Source organism: Crinia signifera, chromosome 2, assembly GCF_055691185.1.
Source record: "Crinia signifera chromosome 2, ASM5569118v1, whole genome shotgun sequence".
In the NCBI taxonomy this organism is placed as follows: Eukaryota; Metazoa; Chordata; class Amphibia; order Anura; family Myobatrachidae; genus Crinia; species Crinia signifera.
In genome coordinates, this window is record NC_139218.1 from 88,458,846 (window position 1) to 88,482,083 (window position 23,238).

General features: G+C 43.3%; 1 protein-coding gene across 4 annotated transcripts in view; it reads left to right on the forward strand.

The window, feature by feature from the left end:
• The window catches only part of CSF2RA (colony stimulating factor 2 receptor subunit alpha), a 210,865-nt gene that overhangs the window by 167,202 nt on the left and 20,425 nt on the right, over positions 1-23,238 (forward strand). For all 4 annotated transcript variants that reach the window (XM_083172531.1, XM_083172533.1, XM_083172530.1 and 1 more), the window contains one exon: positions 20,926-21,073. In XM_083172531.1, the coding sequence (XP_083028657.1) occupies positions 20,926-21,073 (148 nt within the window). The remainder of the gene's footprint in view (positions 1-20,925; positions 21,074-23,238) is intronic.

The following is a 23,238-nucleotide window of genomic DNA, read 5'->3' on the forward strand; positions in this document are numbered from 1 at the left end:
ATTCATACAAATCCCCTTTTCTCTTTCGTCCAGTCCGGTGACACAGCTTAACCTTGGGACGTTCACGAGCCGGTATTATGGGAGGGTACGCTCAGACTGCCAGTTCTCATCACTGCCCGTCCAAATGAAGCGTCCTCCTTCGCAAACTCAAAAAAACATCCGGGCCCGGGGCCTTCAGAGGTTTGAGTTGTTTAATCGTCCGAGATACCTCCTCAACATCTATTGGTCTGATCAAACCAGTCTGGGCTGATTCTGAAATCTGTGGGACTTCAATAGAGGCCCAAATGTTTTTTTTTTTAAATTTCCGTGTCAATTGGCCCTTGTGAATATAGGCCCTTATTCAGATCTGATCGCAGTACACATTTGTTCTCAAAATGGGCAAAACCATGTGCTCTGCAGGTGGGGCAGATATAACATGTATAGAGAGAGTTAGATTTGGGTGAGTTATTTTGTTTCCGCGCAGGGTAAATACTGGCTGCATTCATTTTACACTGCAATTTAGATTTCAGTTTCAACACACCCCACCCAAATCTTCAGTCTCTCTGCACGTGCTACATCTGCGCCACCTGCAGTGCAGATGGTTTTGCCCATTTTGAGAACAGATTTGTGCTGCGATCAGATCTGAATAAGGGCCATAGTTTCTTATAAAACTCTCTGAAGATATCTAAAATACCCATGCCCCCATGTGACCTAGTCTCTTGCTGTGTTTTTTCAGGGCCGTCACTATAGCAGAAGGCCGTGAGCCCCTTATTAAATTAGACAATAAATGGCCATTTTTATTCCCATGCGTGTAAAATGCTTTGAGGTCAGTGCCTCACTATGGGCCTTATTTTGGTTCATTCTTTCTGACAAAATCCTTCTTAGATGGGCAAAACCATGTGCACTGCAGGTGGGGCAGATGTAACTTGTGCAGAGAGAATTAGATTTGGGTGGGGTTTTAATTCAAAGTGAGATCTATATTGCAGTGTAAAAATAAAGCAGCCAGTATTTACCCTGCACAGAAACAAAATTACTCACCCAAATCTAATTCTCTCTGCACATGTTACATCTGCCCCCCCTGCAGTGCACATGGTTTTGCCCATCTAAGAAGGATTTTGTCAGAAAGAATGAACCAAAATAAGGCCCTATGTTCGGCACATAATGTTCTCTCTCCACATCCTAGTGGATAGTAGGGCATGAAATACCACATGTCGGCACAAAAAAATGTGAAAAACACATGTTGACCTTTTGACTGTTTGTGTTGACTTTTGTGACCCTGTCGATCTTAGCCATTTTATTTATTTTATGGTTTCTTATATAGCGCAGCAGATTCCGTTACAGTGTCTTATATAGCGCAGCAGATTCCGTTACAGTGTCTTACATAGCGCAGCAGATTCCGTTACAGTGTGTTATATAGCGCAGCAGATTCCGTTACAGTGTCTTACATAGCGCAGCAGATTCCGTTACAGAGTCTTATATAGCGCAGCAGATTCCGTTACAGCGTCTTATATAGCGCAGCAGATTCCGTTACAGCGTCTTATATAGCGCAGCAGATTCCGTTACAGTGTCTTATATAGCGCAGCAGATTCCGTTACAGTGTGTTATATAGCGCAGCAGAATCCGTTACAGTGTGTTATATAGCACAGCAGATTCCGTTACCGTGTCTTATATAGCGCAGCAGATTCCGTTACAGTGTCTTATATAGCGCAGCAGATTCCGTTACAGTTTCTTATATAGTGCAGCAGATTCCGTTACCGTGTCTTATATAGCGCAGCAGATTCCGTTACAGTGTCTTATATAGCGCAGCAGATTCCGTTACAGTGTCTTATATAGCGCAGCAGAATCCGTTACAGTGTCTTATATAGCGCAGCAGATTCCGTTACAGTGTCTTATATAGCGCAGCAGATTCCGTTACAGTGTCTTATATAGCGCAGCAGAATCCGTTACAGTGTGTTATATAGCGCAGCAGAATCCGTTACAGTGTCTTATATAGCGCAGCAGGACAGGCATCAGTAATAGCATAGCAGTCCCACCAAGTTACAAGTCCAGAAGGGAAGCTATATAATACATAAGTGCCTCAGAGCCATGCCAACCTAAGACCTGTTGACCTTCAGTGGTCGACCCAATGCAAGTCGACCTTAATACTGTCAACCTAAATGACCGAATACTGCATCCGATAGATATGATCTGAAGTGAATAGAGTAAAATTTTAGACCAGGGTTAGGTCAGATTTCTGGGAGAGTTTAAGAGAAATCTTAAGAGATTTGGAGCTTCAGATATATCTACGTAGTAAATCTGGGATATTTTATTTATTTATATATTAACAGTTTCTTATATAGAGCAGCATATTCCATTGCTCTTTACAAAATGAGACCGTGATACAACAAACTGAGTATTTATTTACAGACAGTCAAAAGGTAGAATACATATATATATATATATACATCTGTGTTCACACTTTTTGCTTTTGGTGGGAGGTCTACAGAGGGTCTGCATATTCTATTTAATCAGGATATAGTTTACACTGTGAAATGTGTTAGAAAATGTTCATTAGGACAGAACAGGACTTCAAGACCCCCTGGACTGATACAGCATTCCTTGATGGCTTTGGCTGGCTTGCGGGGGAGGGGGTATGGTGTTGCAAAGTACAGTTTGTTACAGTGGAAGGGGGAAGGGTATTGCTAGACTATCCACAAATTTGCCTCACATTTGCAGTAAAATATATACAGTATTTTTGCACTATAGCTTTCTTAAGAATACCACTAGCATAACAAAAGCAAAAAAATTTAGGTGGGGTGTGTTGAAACTGAAATCTAAATTGCAGTGTAAAAATAATGCAGCCAGTTTGTACCCTGCACAGAAACAAAATAACTCACCCAAATCTAACTCTCCCTGCAAGTTACATCTGCCCCACTTGCAGCACAGCATGGTTTTGTCTATTTTGAGTACAAATTTGTACTGCGATCAGGTCTGAATAAGGGCCAAAAGGCATTGATGCAACAGTTCACAGAAAAGCCTCATTACCTTTTCACTAGTAATGTCCTACCAACCTTCATTAAACCAGGACAATAGCATATATGGAGTTAAGCTGATTATATTTTTCGCAACCTTATATGAATTTAGTAATGTTTTTGAAATCTATAAATTAAAAAAAACATACTATTGTTTATTGCAGCATAATGCGCTTTAACGTATTTAACTGTTAATATATTGGCTTATCTTTTGCATAATTATATGCTGTAATGTAGACCAATCATGTTCCCAGCATAGGGGAAGCAAAACAATTTTTCAGACCAATTCATGTTTAAAATAAACTGCCACAAAATACTGCACCTAAAGAACAGAGCGTAATGCATTGTTTACTGAACTAAAGGCCCATACACACTAGACGATTTCAGCTGAAAATCACTCAAAACAGCCGTTTTGACAAATTTTCACTTGAAAGTCGCCTAGTGTGTATGCCCCAGTGACAGCCAACTAGCAATGATGCGTGCTCCCGCATCATTGCCAGCGAGGCGGGCCGTCAGCTGGTTTTACCAGCACATCTAGCGATGATGGCTGTTTTTTCATGGAATCCAAAATGGCGTGACCGATTTTGATTAAATTGTCAGGCAATCTTCAGATTAGCCCAGCGAGTGTTCCTTTGAAGTTTGGTATTTTTTGGCAAATTTTACCAAAGTTGTGCAACGGAACCAGATTGACCATCAAAAAATTGTCACCAAATTTAATCGAGGCAACAATCATCTGTGGCAAATTCAAAGGTGAATACGTACTGATTCCACGCATAACGATGATTTCCAATGATTTACCATTCAAATTCAAGCGGCTCCAGTTCCCTTTGCGTCTTGCCTTTGCTATTACCATCAACAAAGCACAAGGCCAATCGTTGACTATTGCTTGCTTAAATTTGGAAAATTCATGTTTTTTACACGGCCAGTTGTATGTGGCTTGCTCCCGTGTTGGCACACCGAAAAATGTATATGTTTTTACTCCAAATAAAAAAAAAAAAAAAAAAACATTGTCTATCTGCTGCCCTTAAGATCAATTAATACTTGTTTAGTTTCACGGCGGCAGCTGTATGCTACGCTATGCTTGAATCTTGGCAGCACACCAATGGCTGCTGCCAAGATTCGTTATCAGCGTAGTGCCAGCAGGAGTGCTACTCTAAGATCAGGTCAACGGCTGTCGGGGAGAGGCTTGGAGGAGCATGGAGTAACAGCTGCACGCTGCATGCTGTACCTCCCACCAAATATCCGTGCATGTAGTCCAGATTCACATGACTTTTTATCCCCCCCTAGCAGATCATAGCCGGCGGACAAATGAGCACAAATAGATTGCCTACTTGCAGGCTTGGTGCGGGAGAACCCCGAGGACGGAACCGACGAGTGGGTACAATTAAGAAGCCGGGAGGTACTTCCCCGGCCACGCAGTACTTCCGGCCGAGTACACGTGTGGAGGAGAGAATGGCAGCTAAGGCGGAGGACTGGCTCTACAGCACGGAATAATGTGCTAATGGACATTAATTAACAGATTGCATCCCATGAAAGGGGAATATAATTAATAAACAGCATTTCGGATGTTGAACTGACTCTTTGCAGTGGAGTAGGAGTATCTTGGACATCGGGCCCTAAAGCACAAGCTGTTCATCCTATAAAGTCCATCACTATACCTCTTGAAAGGGAGGGGAGGTGGAAAGGTAAAAAAATGGGAAAAACTTCAGCAGCAGTGGCTGCGGATAAATTAGGAAGATTCACACGCAACCCACAAACCTGCCCCACAAAGCGTTCTCCCTTCTCTCACTCAGAAATGGATACATCAATAACGGAGCCACTGCAGTCAACACAACAGATTCTGCAGGCAATAAATGCATCTAAGCAGCGGGTAACAGAGAAGATTAGTCAAGTACAAGTAGATGTCTCTTTATTAAGACATGATCTACAAAACATCAGAGAGAGGGTACAAGAAACAGAGCACCGTATTTCAAAACTGGAGGATACCAATACCCCCCTACTAAAGAAAGTTGAGATTCTTTCTTTTAAGATAGTGAATATTCAATTTAAAGTATCAGATATGGAAGGGAGGCTCAGGCGAAATAACATACGAATAGTGGGGCTCCTGGAACGGGCAGAGGGGACATATCATGAGCAATTCGTGGAACAGTGGCTTAAGCATATATTCACAAAAGAAGTATTCACGCAACAATTCACTGTAGAAAGAGCACACAGAATACCGCTAAGACCACCACTGCCCAGGGCCCCCACAAGAACTTTGGACATAAAGTATTCTATGATATTTCCTGCAAGATTACGTGTAGTCTATGAAAATGTCACCCATTTCTTCACCAGCCCAAAGGAGGCGGAAACCTGGCTGGAAAGTAAAGGAAAATAAAACATTGTGGCCAATATTATGGCTCTATGACTGCTGGGGGGGATTTACCTGAACCTCTATCCATTTGATGGAGGAAGCAAAGGGGAAATAGAGAAAATCCTTTTTTTTTATTTTTTCCTCTCTCTTCTTCTCCTCTTCCCCTCTCCCTCTATAAGATCACAATATATTGATGTGCTAAAGGGAAAAAGGGATAAAAAAAAAAAGGGGGAAAAAGAGGAAAAATCTTAAATATAATATTTACTAATGATAAGCTGCTGTTTGTGTAGTAGAGTAAAACTCAAGATTGGAGGGGAAATGGAAATAGGATGGGGCCTAAAACGTAATGTAGATCACAAAAGGCTCTGGTGCCCTGGCTATGGGCTAAGTGTTATGCCCTTCCCTTTTTTTTTTCTCTCTTCCCTCCTTCTCTATTCCCCGCCCTACTAAATATGCATGGGAACTGGGAAAAAAGTGGGAAAATGCGCTAAGAAAGGTGGGAGTCTCCATGTGCTATTAGAGCCATGGAAGTAGATAGGTTTCCATGCCCATGGGGAAAATAGCAACTATGGATAGAATTTTGGGAGATAGTTATACCTTAAGGGTTAAGAATATACAGGGAGGGTTAGGGAGGAAGGGTGGGATGGGTGTTATATGTTTGGTATATGTCTACAAGTTAGTAATATGTGGTCACCAAAAAAAAAAAGAGTTAAAAGGGAATATCTTGGTTGGATTAGATCAGTAGATATGGATGAGTGATCGACTAAAGGGGGTAGGCTTCCTGAGCTGGAATGTTCGGGGACTCAATAATAAAATAAAAATATCTCTAGTGATGTCCCAGCTCAGGAAATACGATGCCGAAATTATCTGTTTGGTAGAAACGCACTTCTATGGAGAAAGGACGAAAGCACTGAAAAAGCCATGGGTGGGCCATATGTTCGACTCAACATTCACCAATAACGCTAGAGGCGTTACGGTTCTGATAAAAAAAATCAATAACATTTCAAATAGAAACCAGCATGATCGATCCATGTGGTAGATTTATTTTTCTAAAGGCTATTATAAACTATAAGCCTATGTATATATTAGCAATCTACGTCCCTCCTCCATACAATAATGATATAATGCGTCAGGCAATGGTATTTGTATCAGGATCTCCAGAAACCCCGGTAGTATTTTAATAAAATAATGTGTAATTTGATAGATGGAAAGTAAAAAGTGATCACACATCTACACTAGATAGAACTCAACCAACTGCCTTTTCAAAATTGGTAACAGAAATAGGCTGGATAGACATCTGGAGAATTAGAAATCAAGGAGTCCTCCAGTTCTCCTGCTATTCCGCTACACACAATACTTTCTCTAGAATAGATTTATTTCTGGTATCCCCTATATTGGCCCCGGCAATAATTAAAGTCGAACATCTACCAAAAGGAATCTCAGATCACTCCCCAATATACTTGAAAATTAATATGAACCAGGATTGAGGAAAGACAACTTGGAAATGAAACGGTACTGCTTTCCTAGCACGGTGCCCACGATCTAGATTGTATGTGTGGGGCTGATATCTCAAGCATTGCATGCATCTTATGTGTTTGTGCGGCATAAGATGCATGAGATGATGCCTCCTTTCCCCCTCAGTCACCAGTGCTGCACATACTTTTTGTACTGCTTTCGGATCACATCCCACACACATTGCATGCATGCCGTGCGATGCGATCTAGCCCATAACGTATGCGATTCTCGCAGCGTGTATGGGCACCTTTAGTGCCTGCAACATTTTGCGGACACAGCACTGAGATGGTGTATGCATACATGTACATGCACCCGAGATCCTCCATAGGATCGCATGTTGCATATACTCCCACAATCGGGCTACAGCTTGTTGCAATGGCAATGTGAAAGGGCGCAAAATGTATGGTTTGCAGGAGGGCGCCGGACACCCTAGCACCGGCCCTGGATAGAACCCATGACCTCAGTGCTGTGAGGCAGTAATGCTAACCATTACACCATCCGTACTGCCCCGTAAATATAACACATGGTGGGGATAGAACCAATGACCTCAGAGCTATGAAGCAGTGAAGCTAACCATTACACCATCCGTACTGCTCTGTATATATAACACATGGTGGGGATAGAACCCATGACCTCAGCACTGTGAGGCAGTATTGCTAACCATTACACCATCCGTACTGCCCAAAATTAACTACCTGTTGCCAGATCCGGATTAATGGGGAGTTACAGGAGATACGTACCACCGGAGACCCAGGGGCGAATTTAGGGGTCAGGCCGCCCCTAGGCACAAAAATGCCCTCACCCCCCCCCTATTTTAACATATTCATTATATATATATATATATATATATATATATATATATATATATATATATATATATATATATATATAAATTATATACAGCAGCAGAAGGAGCAGTTACCTGGGAGGTATGCTGTAGGAGGCCACATTATCTATTCAGCCGGGCAGAAGCTTTCTACAAACACACGGGGGGGCCCACGTGGCTCTCACCCACATTAGACTGCAGCCTTGAGCGGGGGAGGGGGGGCGACTGTAGCCGCAGGCAAGAGAGGAGTGGGGGGAAGAGTCAGACTGTATCCCGAGGATGGAGGTTCGGGTGCAGAAGCGCATTGCCTGGCCCCCCGCACACCCAGTCAAACAGCTGTATACTGTATTTCTATGGGCGCCGGGCAGGGCGGAAGTGGCTTTTGAGCCAGTGAACCGAGCGGAGCATCAGCCGGACGCGCAGGGGGACCATAGTACTAAGGAGATAGCCGATGAGCTGATGATTTACTGTGCATTGCAGAGCGGGTGGGCAGCGGTGGGTGACGAGCAGTGCTGCCGCCGACATATGATGAATCAGGTCGGCGGCGGTGCCGCTTGTCACTTGCCGCTGTCCACCCGCTCTGCCATGACAGCCAATGCTTTAAATAGCTGTCATGCCTGCCGTGCCGCCCTCGATTGGTGCCGCCCTGAGGCCCATTCCTCACGGGCCTAGGCACAAATCCGGCCCTGCGGAGACCCTGTCTGAACACCCCCCCACCACAGATCAGACATTCATCTACAATCTGCAGCCCTGTGACAACCAGCACTAATAGCTGTCATACTGACAGCGCTGTGCTCGGCTGCACCAACCAGCGGCATCCACTGTGCTAAGCATGATAGCTGAATGCCTGTGACTGGGCTGCAGCCCATAGAACCTGGGTTAGCACCTGCAAAGTATCAAGGCCAATACTGCACATGCACCAGTCCTGGTGCCTGTCATCTCTATTGTACAGGCACAAGAACCATGATTTAACTTCTATGGGCTACAGCCGAAGCAGCCCATAGAATCTGGGTGGATGCTCAGTACTACGCATGTGCTGGTGCCTGTCATCTGCCTTGTACAGGTGCCGGGACCATGGAGGCAAGTGAGGGGTGCCGGCAATGTGGCCAGTGGCAGCCCTCCTCCTACTATCTGGTAGGAGCAGCCACTGCTACTGAGGCATAAATATACCTGCATATACTGATGGGCACTAGAAATGACTCACTAGAAAGTGTGAAGAATCACGATAATTTACAGACATATATACTGTACATATATAAATTAATGTGTAATAAGTTATAGCACAGGTTCTCAAACTCGGTCCTTAGGACCCCACACAGTGGATGTTTTGTAGGTTTCCTCACAGAATCACTAGTGAAATAATTAGCTCCACCTGTGGATCTTTTAAAATGTGTATCCGAGTAATAAGTACACCTGTGCACCTGCCGGGTGACCTGGAAAACGTGAACTGTGTGGGGTCCTTAGGACCGAATTTGAGAACCCCTGAGTTATAGCATAAGGTAATGGGTTCTATCCCCACCATGTGTTATATATACGGGGCAGTACGGACAGTGTAATGGTTAGCCTCCATACTGCCCCATATATTAGGGTTACCACCTAGTCCCTTTAATTCCGGACACATATTAATTACACAGGTTCTGTGGCTGGCTGACTTCAAGACTCCACTTCACCTGATTTTAAACTGCCACAGAACCTGTGTAATTAACATGTGTCCGGAATTAAAGGGACTAGGTGGTAACCCTACCATATATATATATATAACACATGGTGCCTCACAGCACTGAGGTCATGGGTTCTATTCCCACCATGGCTCTAACTGTGCAGAGTTTGTATATTCTCCCCGTACTTCACCTCCCACAATCCAAATATATACTGGTATATTTGGTAATTGGCTCCTAACAAAATTAACCCTAGAATGTCTGTGCGTGTACATGTGGATGTTGTATGGAATATAGATTGTAAGCTCCACTGGGGCAGGGACTGATGTGAATGTTCAAATCTTCTCTGTAAAGCGCTGCGGAATATGTGTGCGCTATATAAGAAACTGATAATAAATATATAATAATTAAATAAGGAAAAGAAATGGGGGCACAATCAGTATCAATTAAAAATCAGCTGATTGGCTTAGAGCTCAGTCAATCAGCGGCCGCCCAGTTTTTGAATAAGATTTTTTTTCTATGCTCCCACCGTTCGCCACTGCTGACTTTGCTCTCCGGTTCCCCCCCTGCCACGGACCCTGCTGCTCCCCGGGTCTACATCTGATAAATCGAGCCGATTTATCACATGTGAAAAATGGCACATCAAGTGCCAAATCTTATCAAGCTCTCCCGGGGAGCTTCCGGGAGAGCTCAGGGGAAGTTGGGGCCGACTTGTCCTTAGGACAAGTCGGCCAAATGTATGGGGGCCTTAACAGCTAATACCGGTATATACATATACATAAGGACAAACATAAAAGAATCCAATGCAAATGCAAACCAGGTGCAGCTTAATTAGCTGTTAGAAAAAGTATTTTAGGATAATTGGAGTGATTTGATATAAACGAGTACCTGTTTCCAGGGTCTTCCATCCTGAGGAAGCCTTGCTGGCGAAACTAGTCGATGTTTGTGGAGATCCCGCCAATGCCGTTTGCGCAATACGGCACTGACGGGTAAGTCTGCCGACAGACCCCCTGTACCCTGGAAACAGGTACTCGTTTACTTCAAACCACTCCAACTATCCTAAAAGACTTCCCAACAGCTAATTAAGCTGCACCTGATTTGCATTTGCATTGGACTCTTTTATGTTTGTCTTGTGACCCCCAGTACTTATGTATATGTATACCGGTATTAGCTGTTACATTTATATAGTGTAGTACTGTAGCATACTGCTAGCATACTATCCTATATAATCATTTTTATCGTATTATTATAAATACTATTTGCATTGCTTTTATAATAAATATCCACTTTTATTTTCACTAAACCACTGTGTACGTAATATTTTTCATATTGGAAGTATAGCGCAGGGTGTACATCCCCCTTGTTTCCCTATTGCTCACAACTTTGGGTATTTGTAGTGTACCCACACACCCAGCCGCTGTCTACCAGTATTATTGGTCTGTGGCACAGTCTTCTCTCCCCTCTCACCCAGATCATGGGTTGATATGCCAGATTGATCAACCCGGGATATTTAAAAGTGGCAATATATTGCTAGCAATATATTGCTCAGCAATCATATTGCCCCGTGTCCCGTTTTCACCTGCAACCAGAGATGGTCGCAGATGAAAATTTAAACACTGCTGGGTGAAGAGGCAGGGGATGTCGCTGGTCAGAGGAGCATGTTCCTCCGACCAGCGACCATTCAGGGGCTGAAAACGGGAGCGCGCACCCGGCGATTTATCGCTGGTGCACACTCCAATCACTGGCAATATGGTCGCTCAGCGACCATATTTCCAGCAATTTCAGCCCCTATCGCCCCCGTGTGTACACAGCATTAGACTTCTCCACAACCCGGGTTGAGTCACCTAAACCCGGCAATAACCCAGGGTATTTTGCCACCTTGAAAGGGGTATAAATAAGAACACCTACATACACACAGCAACAGTAATATAAGACCCTATACATAGCCCCAATGGACAGAGAACACAATTATAATTACGCATAGTGTATCACAGTATGCATATCACCCCTATTACACAGCCCCTAAGATAGTACACTTATACATTACCATACCCTCCAACATCTAAAGGGCAGAAATTGGTACAAATTGGGGGTGGGGGCATTGCCATGGGTAAAGGGTGTGTGGCCAGCACACAGTGATTATGCTGATGGTTACACAAATCCTGTGTGCAGCAGCCCTGCATCTTTCTGCTCTGCCTCCCCTACATGTGCTGCTTCCACCTGCCGGACTGTGCCGCTTTGATAGGGGCAATTTAAGCCCCATTTCTAAGCCATCTCACTAGATGGCTTAGAAATGTGCATGGAACGCTCCGTATGCTTATGTACACCCTATAGCGATGGTGATGCACGGTCCAACATGCTGCCATAACCGGCAGGGATAGACAGTGCATGCATTGTCTATCCTGCTTAGAACGCAAGGTTATGCCTATTACCATAAGCAATACCCTGCTCAGCACAGATGGCTCAGCATCACATGTGATCTGTGCTTCAGCACCTTGTTCAGAACGGGGCACCCATCTCCCCATGTGTACACAGCTTAAATAAGAGATGAAAAGACACATGAAAGGAGATATTCGGAATATGGTCATTAAGTCAACCCTAATTAGGTTGACATTTATTGGGTTGACCAGTGAAAGTCAACCAGGCTTAGGTCGACAGGTTGGATGGTCAACACAAGTATTAGGTCAGCATGGGTTTTTTTTCACATTATTTTGAGTGGACATGTGCCCACAGCTGGTATTTCATACCGTACCATCCACTACAGGTTGGTGGGAGTATAATAGTGTGCTGAATGCAGTGTGGCACTGTGCCCGAAGCATGGCAAGTGCAGTGGTACACTTAGATGGTGTCCATGTCAACGATGTCGACATTCGGGTAAAAAAACATGGAAAACTCATGTCACCATGTCACCTATTTCAAGTGTCAATCTAAGCCCTGTCGACCTTCAGGTCACCCCCAGACTAATACAGCACAGCACTGCACCACTGAACTGTACTAGATCTGAGTTTATTGTGAACAGCTGCGCTCGGATCCCGTCTCAGATCGTGAAGTTCAGGTATGTTCGGATCTCGGAGATCCGAATACGCTCATGCCTACTATATACACACTTCTGTGATGAAGCCACTCCTGAAGCTTCACTGCAGGGGGTGTCTGGTCAGCTTCTATATACACACAAACAGTAGCAGCAGACTGTCATTACACCAGCACTGACCAGACATGTTATTTGTTGATTCAATCACAACCTCTCACCTACAATAGTGCACTTGTGAGAATGTGTTTCTGGTTTTAGTTCTGTATTATAAATTTTAATTTTATTTATTATTATCCTCAATTACATTCCCAGTCCACAGTCACCATGGTGTGCAGTAAGAAAAAGAAAATATTTACATTTTTTTTCTTTATCTTTCTAACTAATGTTAACAGTGGACACTGCACATACTATAACGGGGTGCAATGAAGCAACACACACACAAACTGACTAGTAGACCTGCATTATGGGCCAATGCTAAAAATCACATTGATACCTTCAGAATACTTCAGTATTTATTTGAGAAGCTTTTCCTTATAGGGACCACATCTTTGGTCCCCAAACCACACGAGGTCCCCACTATGTGACTGTGTAAACAGATGCAGGTCCCCACAATGTGATAATTACCAGAAAACACACACACACACACACACGTGTGGACCCGGCGTATAAACACTGGCCTCACCATTGGCCAAGTGCGATCTATTTACAGTTACTTATATAGCGCAGCAGATTCCGTTGCGCTTACAGTAGTATAAATGCGGTTTAAAGTATACTGTATACTGCAACATTAGAGTACTTCTTTTGTTTGTGATAGCCTGTCTGTATATCTCCATGGTTATGCCCACATTCAATGATAAGTATTTGCAAACAATGCTGGAAATCTAGATTTCTGTATATTAATATATACATATATGTGCCTCATGTTTATCAAGCAAACCAGATTTCAGAAATAATGTATGCATATATATAAGTATTAATGGTACTTGTTTCCTAGCGGGGTGACCACTAAGCTATTTGCTTAGTGGGCTATTCTGCGTAGTGAAATCGCATCGCACATCGCATTGCTTGGCTTTTTGTGCCGTGTGATGCGATGAGATCTCAGTAGTTAATTTATTCACTGCACCCTGAGTGGAATGGCATCGCACAACGCATCTCATGGCCCTTTTTTGTGGCATGAGATGTGAAATGTGAGATGCGATCTCAATAGTTAATATGGTAAAACACCACCACTCTCCACGTCACCTCGAAGCGTAGCGTGCGCTTTCATACCCCCACTATCCACGTTGGTGTGGAGTTGATGTTATATAGTGTGGCAAGCACAGCGAGCCACCGAGCCCGAAGCGTGGTGAGCGGACGCGGATTACCTTACATGTATTAGTAAATTCTTAAATATTGGGAAAATGACTACAGGGTACAAAGCATTAGGGTTCTATACATGTGATTTTGTTATTGATGTCCAGGTAATGAATCATTCAATTCTTAAATGTAGATTCACTTTTAAAATCCTTTTTGTAACAAATAATCTAAGCATTTACTTGATAAAGATGCTGTCATATGTCATTAGTAATGTACTTGTTGCAAGGTCCCCACTAGTCAAAGGTGAATGTGTGTGAACTATGCAAATAAAATGGAAATGAGGTCCCCATTAGCCATGTTCACTTGGGTTTTTTCAGGTCCCCACTAAGCATGGTCAGAACATTACTTCATAAATTTAGATAATTGAAGTTGTGTATAAGTTAGTAAAGCTATGGATACAGTTACTGATTTTTTTCATACTTCTAGAATGTTTAGAAAGGGTGGTCCCCACAAGTGATGATCAGAAAGTTGGTCCCCGTACAACATGAAAACCAGTGTGTGTGTGTGTGTGTGTGTGTGTGTGTGTGTGTGTGTGTGTGTGTGTGTGTGTGTGTGTGTGTGTGTGTGTGTGTGTGTGTGTGTGTGTGTGTGTGTGTGTGTGTGTGTGTGTGTGTGTGTGTGTGTGTGTGTGTGTGTGTGTGTGTGTGTGTTGCTCCTCCTCTCTTAAATATACAGGTTGAGTTTCAATTATCCAAATATCTCTTATCCAAATTATTCCGAAATCCATGCATTTCAGAAAGTGAAAAAATTCTTGCTAAAAGCACTACTGGGGACATCTATAACAGCACTATGGAGGACATGATATGTAACTGGCACTTCTTGGGACATCTGTAACAGCACTATTGAGGACATGATATGTAACTGCCATTAAATATGTGCAAGAAAATGATTGCTTTACATTCAAATTCAGTATTTGAGATAGCACACAAACTTTGTTTCATGTTTGAAACATTGTTTAATGCACAAATAAAATATATGTCTGTGTATTTCATGTGTTTGATATGCTTATACAACATAAATGCAAAATACCTCAAGATACATCATTGAAATATAAAAATATTCTGAAATCCGAAATAATCCGTTATCCAAAATTCTTCTGGTCCCGAGCATTTTGGATAAGGGATACTCAACCTGTATACATATACCGGTACCCAAAACATGCACCTGCTAATAGAAACATAGAATTTGACGGCAGATAAGAACCACTTGGCCCATCTAGTCTGACCATTTTTTAAACATGTTACCTCAAACCATATTTGATCCTTATTTTTTTGGAAGGATATCAATATGCCTATCCCAAGCATTGTACTACTGTATTTGCCTCTACCACCTCTGATAGTAGGCTATTCCACTTATCTACTACTCTTTCTGTTAAGTAATTCTTCCTCAAATTTCCCTTGAATCTTCCTCCCTCTAGTTTCAGTGCATGTCCTTGTGTTCTGTTGCTCCTCTTCCTGTGAAGAATGTCTCCCATCTGTACCTTGTTAAAACCCTTGATATATTTGAAAGTTTCTATCATGTTCCCCTTTTCCCTTATCTGCTCTAAAGTCTACATATTAAGATATTTTAGTCTTTCCTGGTATGTTTTGTGATGTAGGCCATGCATCATTTTAGTTGGCCTTCTGGAGATATGGCCTCCAGGACTGAACACAGTACTCTAGATGAGGTCCTACCCAGAGGCGTAGGGAGGGCGGAGCCACCGGAGCTCATGATCCGGGCGCCGATTGGTGGAATGGCGCCGCCGGCCCGCCCCCCCTCCTCAAATGATCCCTGCATGATACATACAGCGGCGGGCAGCGTGTGCCGGCGGCTGCCCTGCCCGGCGCCTGCCTCCTGCCTTACTGCTGCTGCTCGGTCCGGCAGCCATCAATTAAGCGGCCTGGTCCGGGGGCCAGGGTGTCATCTACTCCCCACAACCCTACCTTTCCAGGCCAGCGCCTCCCGAGTCCCGACCGTCGGAGGGAGGCAGGCACACAATGACACCTGCTACTCCATATCCCATTGGCTGCTCAGCATTTAAGGGATATGGAGTAGCATGTGTCAACAGAATATATGTCTGCCTCCATAGTAGGCTACAAAAAGATGGCCGCTGTACAACCAACGGGATTCCAGGTTTCCTTTCTATGGAAAGCAAGGGTGGAAAAGGGGGAGGGCTAATCGGGGGCCTGCTATCAAAGGAAGAGGAGCAGCACGATGAAGAGACACCCACGGACTGGAAGAGGGCAGAGTTGAGCAGTGTCTCCTAATATATATATATATATATATATATATTTTTTTTTTTTTTTTAAAGCCTCTCCCCTAACATTACATTCATGCCCATTTTTGCATTCCCTTTCTCTGTGAGAAACTGGGCCACTTGCCTGTGCCTGTCCCCCAGGCTGAAAGTTGCCAGTCAGCCCCTGTTACAGTGTCTTATATAGCGCACCAGATTCCATTACAGCGTCTTATATAGCGCACCAGATTCCGTTACAGCGTCTTATATAGCGCAGCAGATTCCGTTACAGTGTTTTATATAGCGCAGCAGATTCCGTTACAGCGTCTTGTATAGCGCAGCAGATTCTGTTACAGCGTCTTGTATAGCGCAGCAGATTGCGTTACAGCGTCTTATATAGTGCAGCAGATTCCGTTACAGTGTCTTATCTAGCGCAGCAGATTCCGTTACAGCATCTTATATAGCGCAGCAGATTACGTTACAGCGTCTTATATAGCGCAGCAGATTCCGTTACAGCGTCTTATATAGCGCAGCAGATTCCGTTACAGCGTCTTATATAGCGCAGCAGATTCCGTTACAGCGTCTTATATAGCACGGCAGATTCCGTTACAGTACCTTATATAGCTCAGCGGATTCCATTACAGTGTCTTATATAGCACAGCAGATTCCGTGACAGTGTCTTATATAGCGCAGCAGATTCCATTACAGTTTTTTATATAGAGCAGCAGATTCCGTTACAGTGCCTTATATAGCGCAGCAGATTCCGTTACAGTGTCATATAGTGCTGTAGATTGCGTTACAGTGTCTTATATAGCGCAGTAGATTGCATTACAGTGTCTTATATAGCGCAGCAGATTCCGTTACAGTGTCTTATACAGTGCAGTAGATTGCGTTACAGTGTCTTATATAGTGCAGCAGATTCCGTTACAGTGTCTTATATAGCGCAGCAGATTCCGTTACAGTGTCTTATATATTTCAAATGTAACATGCCAACACATGTTATCCACGCCCCCAATTCATTACCGGGGGAGGGGGGGCGCGAAATATGCCCTTGCTCCGGGCACCATGGCACCTAGCTACACCGCTGGTCGTACCAATGACCTATACAGTGGCATTATTACTTCTTTCTTTCTTTCTTTCTTTCTTTCTTTCTTTCTTTCTTTCTTTCTTTCTTTCTTTCTTTATACTGCTGATACCTCTCCCCATGCATCTGACTTGCCTTCTTCATTGCTTTGTTACATTGCCTACCTGCCTTTAAGTCCCCTGAAATAGTGACACCTAGATCCCTCTCTTCCTCAGTAGTTTCCATTATAGCGCCATTTATACTATATTTAGTCTTTGGATATTTGAGACCCAAGTGCATGATTTTGCAGTTTTTGGCATTAAACTGTAGTTGCCATGCTCTTGACCATTCTTCTAATCTACCCAGATCATCAATCATTTGTTTTAACCCTCCTGGTGTGTCTACCCTGTTGCATACCTTTGTGTCATCTGCAAAAAGGAACATTTTACCCTCAATTCCATTTGCAATATCACCAATAAAGGTATTAAAAAGCACTGGTCCAAGTACAGATCCATGGGGTACTCCACTTGTAACCTTTGACTGTACTTCGTTTACTACAACTCTCTGTTTTCTGTCCTGCAACCACAATCTAATCCATTCAACTATCTTAGAATCCAGTCCCAAGCTTTCAAATTTATTTAACAGTCTGCGATGTAGGACAGTGTCAAAAGCCTTAATAAATTCTAGATAAGCTACATCTACAGCCCCACCTTGATCAATTACTTTAGTCATCCAGTTAAAAAAGTCATGCTGTTTTGGATCCTGTAAATTGCTGGTTTTTAGATATTCTACAACTCTTTGTTTTAAGAGTGTTTCCATCAATTTCCCTACTACTGATGTAAGGCTCACTGGTCGATAGTTGCCTACTTCTTCCTTGCTTCCACTTTGGTGCAGTGGGACTACATTCGCTATTTTTCAGTACTCTGGGATTACTCCAGAAGCTAATGACTGGTTGAATAATTCTGTTATTTGTTTTACCAGCTCCCCTTTAAAGCTCTTTTAGTATCCTATCTGGCCCCATTGATTTATCCTCTTTCAGTTTTGAGAGTTCTGTAGGGACTTTCTCCTCTGTAAATGTACTTGTTTCTCCCTCAGTTTTCTGACTATACTTGCAACTTAACTGTGGCCCCTTCCCCTCTCGTTCAGCAGTGAATACTGAGCAGAAATAATTCTTAATATGATCTGTTTTTACATTGTCCCCCTCAAGAAGACTTCCGCTCTCTTTCTTTAGTCTTATTATTCCACTTTTTGTTTTTCTCCTTTCACTTATATACCTAAAAAAAGTTTTACCCCTTTACCCACTGACTGGGTCATTTTCTCCTCAGCCTGTGCTTTTGCACATCTGATTACCTTCTTAGCCTCCTTCTGTCTAACAAGATACACCACTTTGTCCTCATTATTCTGCGTCGGCTTAAATTTCTTAAAGGCCAACTTTTTCGCTTTCACAATACTTGCTACTTCTTTCGCAAACCACAATGGCTTCCTTTTCCTTGTGTTTTTCCTAACTCTTTTGACACAAAGTTCTGTTGCTTTTAGTATTGCACTTTTTATTTTTTCCCACTTTTCCTGCACTCCTTTCAAGTTCCTCCACTCTGCCAAAGAATCCCTTACAGATTTTTCCATCTCTAATGGTTAGCCAAACCTCCCTACCATAGCATTCCTCTGGCATTGCTTCCAAATCTGCTGTAATGCAGCGAAATAGCTGTGTATCAGAACCTTTGCCAAGATTATTGCACAAATGTGAATGATTATACATTCTATGACACACCACTTCTGTAATTAGAGCAATCCAAAGCATGAATGACACATATCTACAGTATCTATCTCCCTATCTATAAATCTGTCTCTCACAATGTTGGAAAACGTATCTGATAATGACACCTTTGACCTCAAGAAGTCTCTATTTGTTACTTATTTGCACTTAGTTTTGCCATTATCCAATATGGCAAGTGTTATCTCGGTGGAATCCATCGGGCGTTATTTCCTATTTCGGCCAGTAAATAGGCACTTCTTGAGTTAAACATTCTCGAGTCTTCTACTTGCTCAGCTTATGTTTTCTATTCCTGCATACTTTGCTTACCTGTGATTACCTGCTGTTGTACCAATGTTTGCATACATCTGACCACCTACCTGGATACTGACCAGATCTGCAAATGCTTGTTCATCTTCTAAATACTCGGCTGTTTGCTTTGCTTCTGTCACCTACTGCAGTTTCAAGTCATGAAAATTTTGCGGGGTGTTATTGCTGACAGTCTTTTTTGCATAGACAAACATTTTTTTTATTGGTTTTCGCTTTAATACATTGGTTACTGCTATAGAACTAAGAATCAGATATATTTGAGGTTACCAAAATATAAAAAAATGGGCAGACTAGGGGCTGGATGTTCTAACATCTGCGCCCCCCCCCCCCCCCCCTGTCCGGCTCCCGCAGACATAATTATCACATATGCTCTCACATATGTGGTAATTATGGCAAAGGACGGCTCTTGCATTAAGAGCTGTCCTTTGCGGTGAGCCAGCAATGCGCAGCAGGTCCCAGCGGGTCCTGGCGGCTCCCCCCTCCCTCCATTACCAAGCTATTTTGCTGCTGCTGCAGGCGGGCGGGCTCTCCTCCTCCACCCGGAAGAGGATTTTCAGTGCAGGGAGGAGGAGGTGACAGGTCCAGGCAGCACAGCGCTGTGATGCCCGGACACAGGTGGGGGGGGGGGGTCGGTTCGGGTGGCTTCTTTAGGGTATCACCAGATTTTGCTGGCGATACCCCCCCCCCCCCCCCCCCCACAGTGAAAACCCTCTGTGTGGGTTTTGCTGCATAGAAAAATGTGGTAAAAAACAGATAACAGGTTTTTTACCGCATATTTAGATTAGAAAATCCCGCCCTAGATGGGCAAAGTGTTTTTTATCTGACGTCAAATTATATGTTTATATGTTATATTACACATTTTTAACCAGAAATAATGGGGTGCCTCAAAAGAAAAACAGAATTAGAGATGTGTAGTTTTACATCCTTGCTATGATTGGCACATCACCTTGTGTGTACCCTTTATATTGCTGATGATGCGACTGTGGCGGGTTGTCTGCGAAATCCTCCTTAAATATTTGTATACAGAACCCACATGTTAAAGAATTCCAGAGGCGGATTGGCCCACCAGGAAATCGGGCCATTTCCCGGTGGGTCGGTCCAGATTCCCCACTTGCAGGGCCGCCAACCGTGCCTCTGGGGCTGGCGTCATCCTAGGTGCAAGCGGCTGCAGCCTGGTCACAAACGGCAGCATTGCCCAAAACAAATATGGTCACCGCATATATGAATATATTATATGCATGTATGCGGTGGCCATATTTCTTTTGGGCTATGCTGCACTGTTTGCTGTGACCAGGCTGCGGCCGCTGATGTGGATGACGTCACCACACCACCGAGCGGACGAAAGCGTGGCGGTGTGGTGGACGAAGTAAGTAGTTTCCCTCCCCCCCCGCGCTGTAGAGTCATTGAGTTACAGTATATACAGTGTTGCAATAGAGTATAAACAATAGAACTAGATTCTGCCCCAAGAATAATGTAAATAAATATTTCCGATAAGGGACCTTACAGATATGTATCACAATGCTTGCAGCATACTGCTGCGCATCACAGGTCTCTGGAAAGGAGCCAAAATTACAACATTCTGATTGAATTGGGTCTAATTGGCCTCTTCCCATGGACCTGCCCAGTTTCCTAAGAAATGGAAAAGATCACGGAGAGCTGCTCACTATTCCAGTTGTCCCAGGAATCTCCATTAATTCAGTAATCTAGGAAAGTATGTATAGAATAATCAGATGTATATAATTTAGCAATTGCTAAATAAGTCATTGCACTTTTCTATTATGGGAAAAATGTAAATGTTTTTATAGTCATACTGTATACTCACTGAAATAATTCTATTGCAGGGTTTTAATAGAAGCACAACTGGAACAGTTTATAAAACCAGTCAGTTTTATTCAAATGAAAAAGTGACTGTAACCATGAGAGTAAAATGGGTGAACGGTTGCTCTAAGCAGACAGAGTGGAGCAGATGGAGTGAACCACAGTTTCTTGGCAAGTAAAACATAAGAATAACAGTATTTATTTGAAACCATTTTTGTTCCTTATTCATATATTAAGCAAGTAGTGCCCCTATTTGTTAAAGAACTAATTGTCATCAGAGAAAAACAAAAATCAAATTGTTGAATTTAAAATTAACATTTGCCATTATTTGTGATTTGCTCTAGTGAGGTCCTAAGAGATTTAAAAAAAAAAATCAAAACAGCCCAATAGAGCACCGAGTTATAAATCAGGGGCAGCCTAGCTAAAGAGTACTTACTATATAGAGGGGAAGTCAATGCCCCTGATGGCAAGCTATCGATGGTGAGAAGTGACAATAGCTCGCCATCACTCGCTCCCCTTCACTCGCTGTTTCCACCTCGCCTGTTCTCTGAGGCGAGGTGGAAATGGTGAGTGTGGCCATTAAAACGGCGGGGCTCACAACAAAACGCAGTGGATTTGCTGTTCAAGGGGATCCTCGCCGTGAGAGGACGGCGAGGATCCCCTTGAACAGTGAGTCCACTGCATGTTGGGCTGTACATTGAATACGATGAGGGGACGTCAAGTGGGTTTGGTGGCGAGGATGGCTTGTTTTCGGTGAGGAAACATACAGTCCACAGTGAAGACCCCTTTCTTTCTCTTTGTCAAGGGCTACTATCATGTTAGAGTAAACAGTAGTAGCCCTCATTGACAAAATGAATATTGGGCACAATGGAAAGGTGTAGAGATCTATGAAAGGAGGGAGCATTTGCTGGGTCCTCCTCTCTGTGTTTTAGAAGCCTCTGAAGCACATAGATGTGGAATTTGTGGAACTTCCCATCCCAGTGTTATGGTTCTGGGTGTGAACCCACATACGGGACCACTGTTTAGAACGGCCACGGCGAAACCTACACTAACTCTGTTGAGCACCAAAGGGAGATGGCTGATTCCTGCAAACACTAGGCTTCACCTTTAGAAGCCACGTTTGAAGGGGTGAGTGAAACCAGGCCAAGGATGGGGAAGGCGACCTAGTTGCAGACACCTCAAACAAAAGAACCGGGATACCTCCAGCAAGACCTATGCCGGAAATACAACAACCAAACCGGTACCCCAAAATGACTAATTATCAAGAAGTAATGCGCCATGCCAGGGAGGACTGAACAGGGTAGGAACAAATAAATTACCAAAAGTAATTGGCAGCTTGACAGCTAACAGGGATTAATAAAGAAACAGAACCAGGCTCCAATCGAGCACTTACGTGGCCATACACTGGCGCGGGAGGACCAAAAGACTTCTAGCAGCTGTAGATGGAAGAAGCAAGCTGGGACAGACTGGAGCAGACTGACATGATTCCAGAACACAATGGAAACAGGCTGAAACTGCAGAAGACCAGGAACCTGCACTGGGCTATGAACTGGGAGAAACAGAGTTAGGACCAGCAGATGGCTGGTGAGCTCCTAACAGAGTAGTAACCTGACAGATGACCAGCAGGAAACAGGAAACTGCAGCTACCTGCAAAAGGAACAGGAAACTATCACCGGCAGGGCAGTGCTGGAGAGAATGACTTAAGAAAGGCTCAAGTGAAAAATCACCTGGGAAAGATCCAGACCAGCTCCCAAGTCCTAATGCTGCCAGGTGAAGCTGGAATAATGAGGTCATTATACCTTAGCCTTGTGCACAAATCAACTCACAGAAGATTGAGCTGCAAAGGCACAAACTCACCACCAGAGGCCACCAGAGAGTCCATTACCAGAAACAGACTGGAAAGACCACAGAACTGACAAAGTAATGAGTCATAATAATGGCTCATGACACCCAGCTCCTCCCATTTTACAAAATGCTGCAATATTGCTATTTACAGCAAATTATATCACATTGGCTAACTATATATTTGATAGTAGTGGACAGAATGCAGGTTTTCTACTTAAAAGAGCACCTTGTAATTCTAGAATACCCTGCAAAATTCCAGTTTGATTTTGCAGTGTAAATGATTGCCGCTTTAAAAAAAAACTGGAGATTTCTTACCAAACTTTCTGAATCTCTCATCCTATCAAATTTCCCCCTATATACTGTATTATTAAATTTGTACAGATTGTTTGTGTAATGTTTTCTGCAGTGTACAGTAAATTATGTCCCATAATCTGACGTTCTATTTGTAAGTAAGTAAGTTTTATTTATATAGCGCACTTTCTCCAACAAGA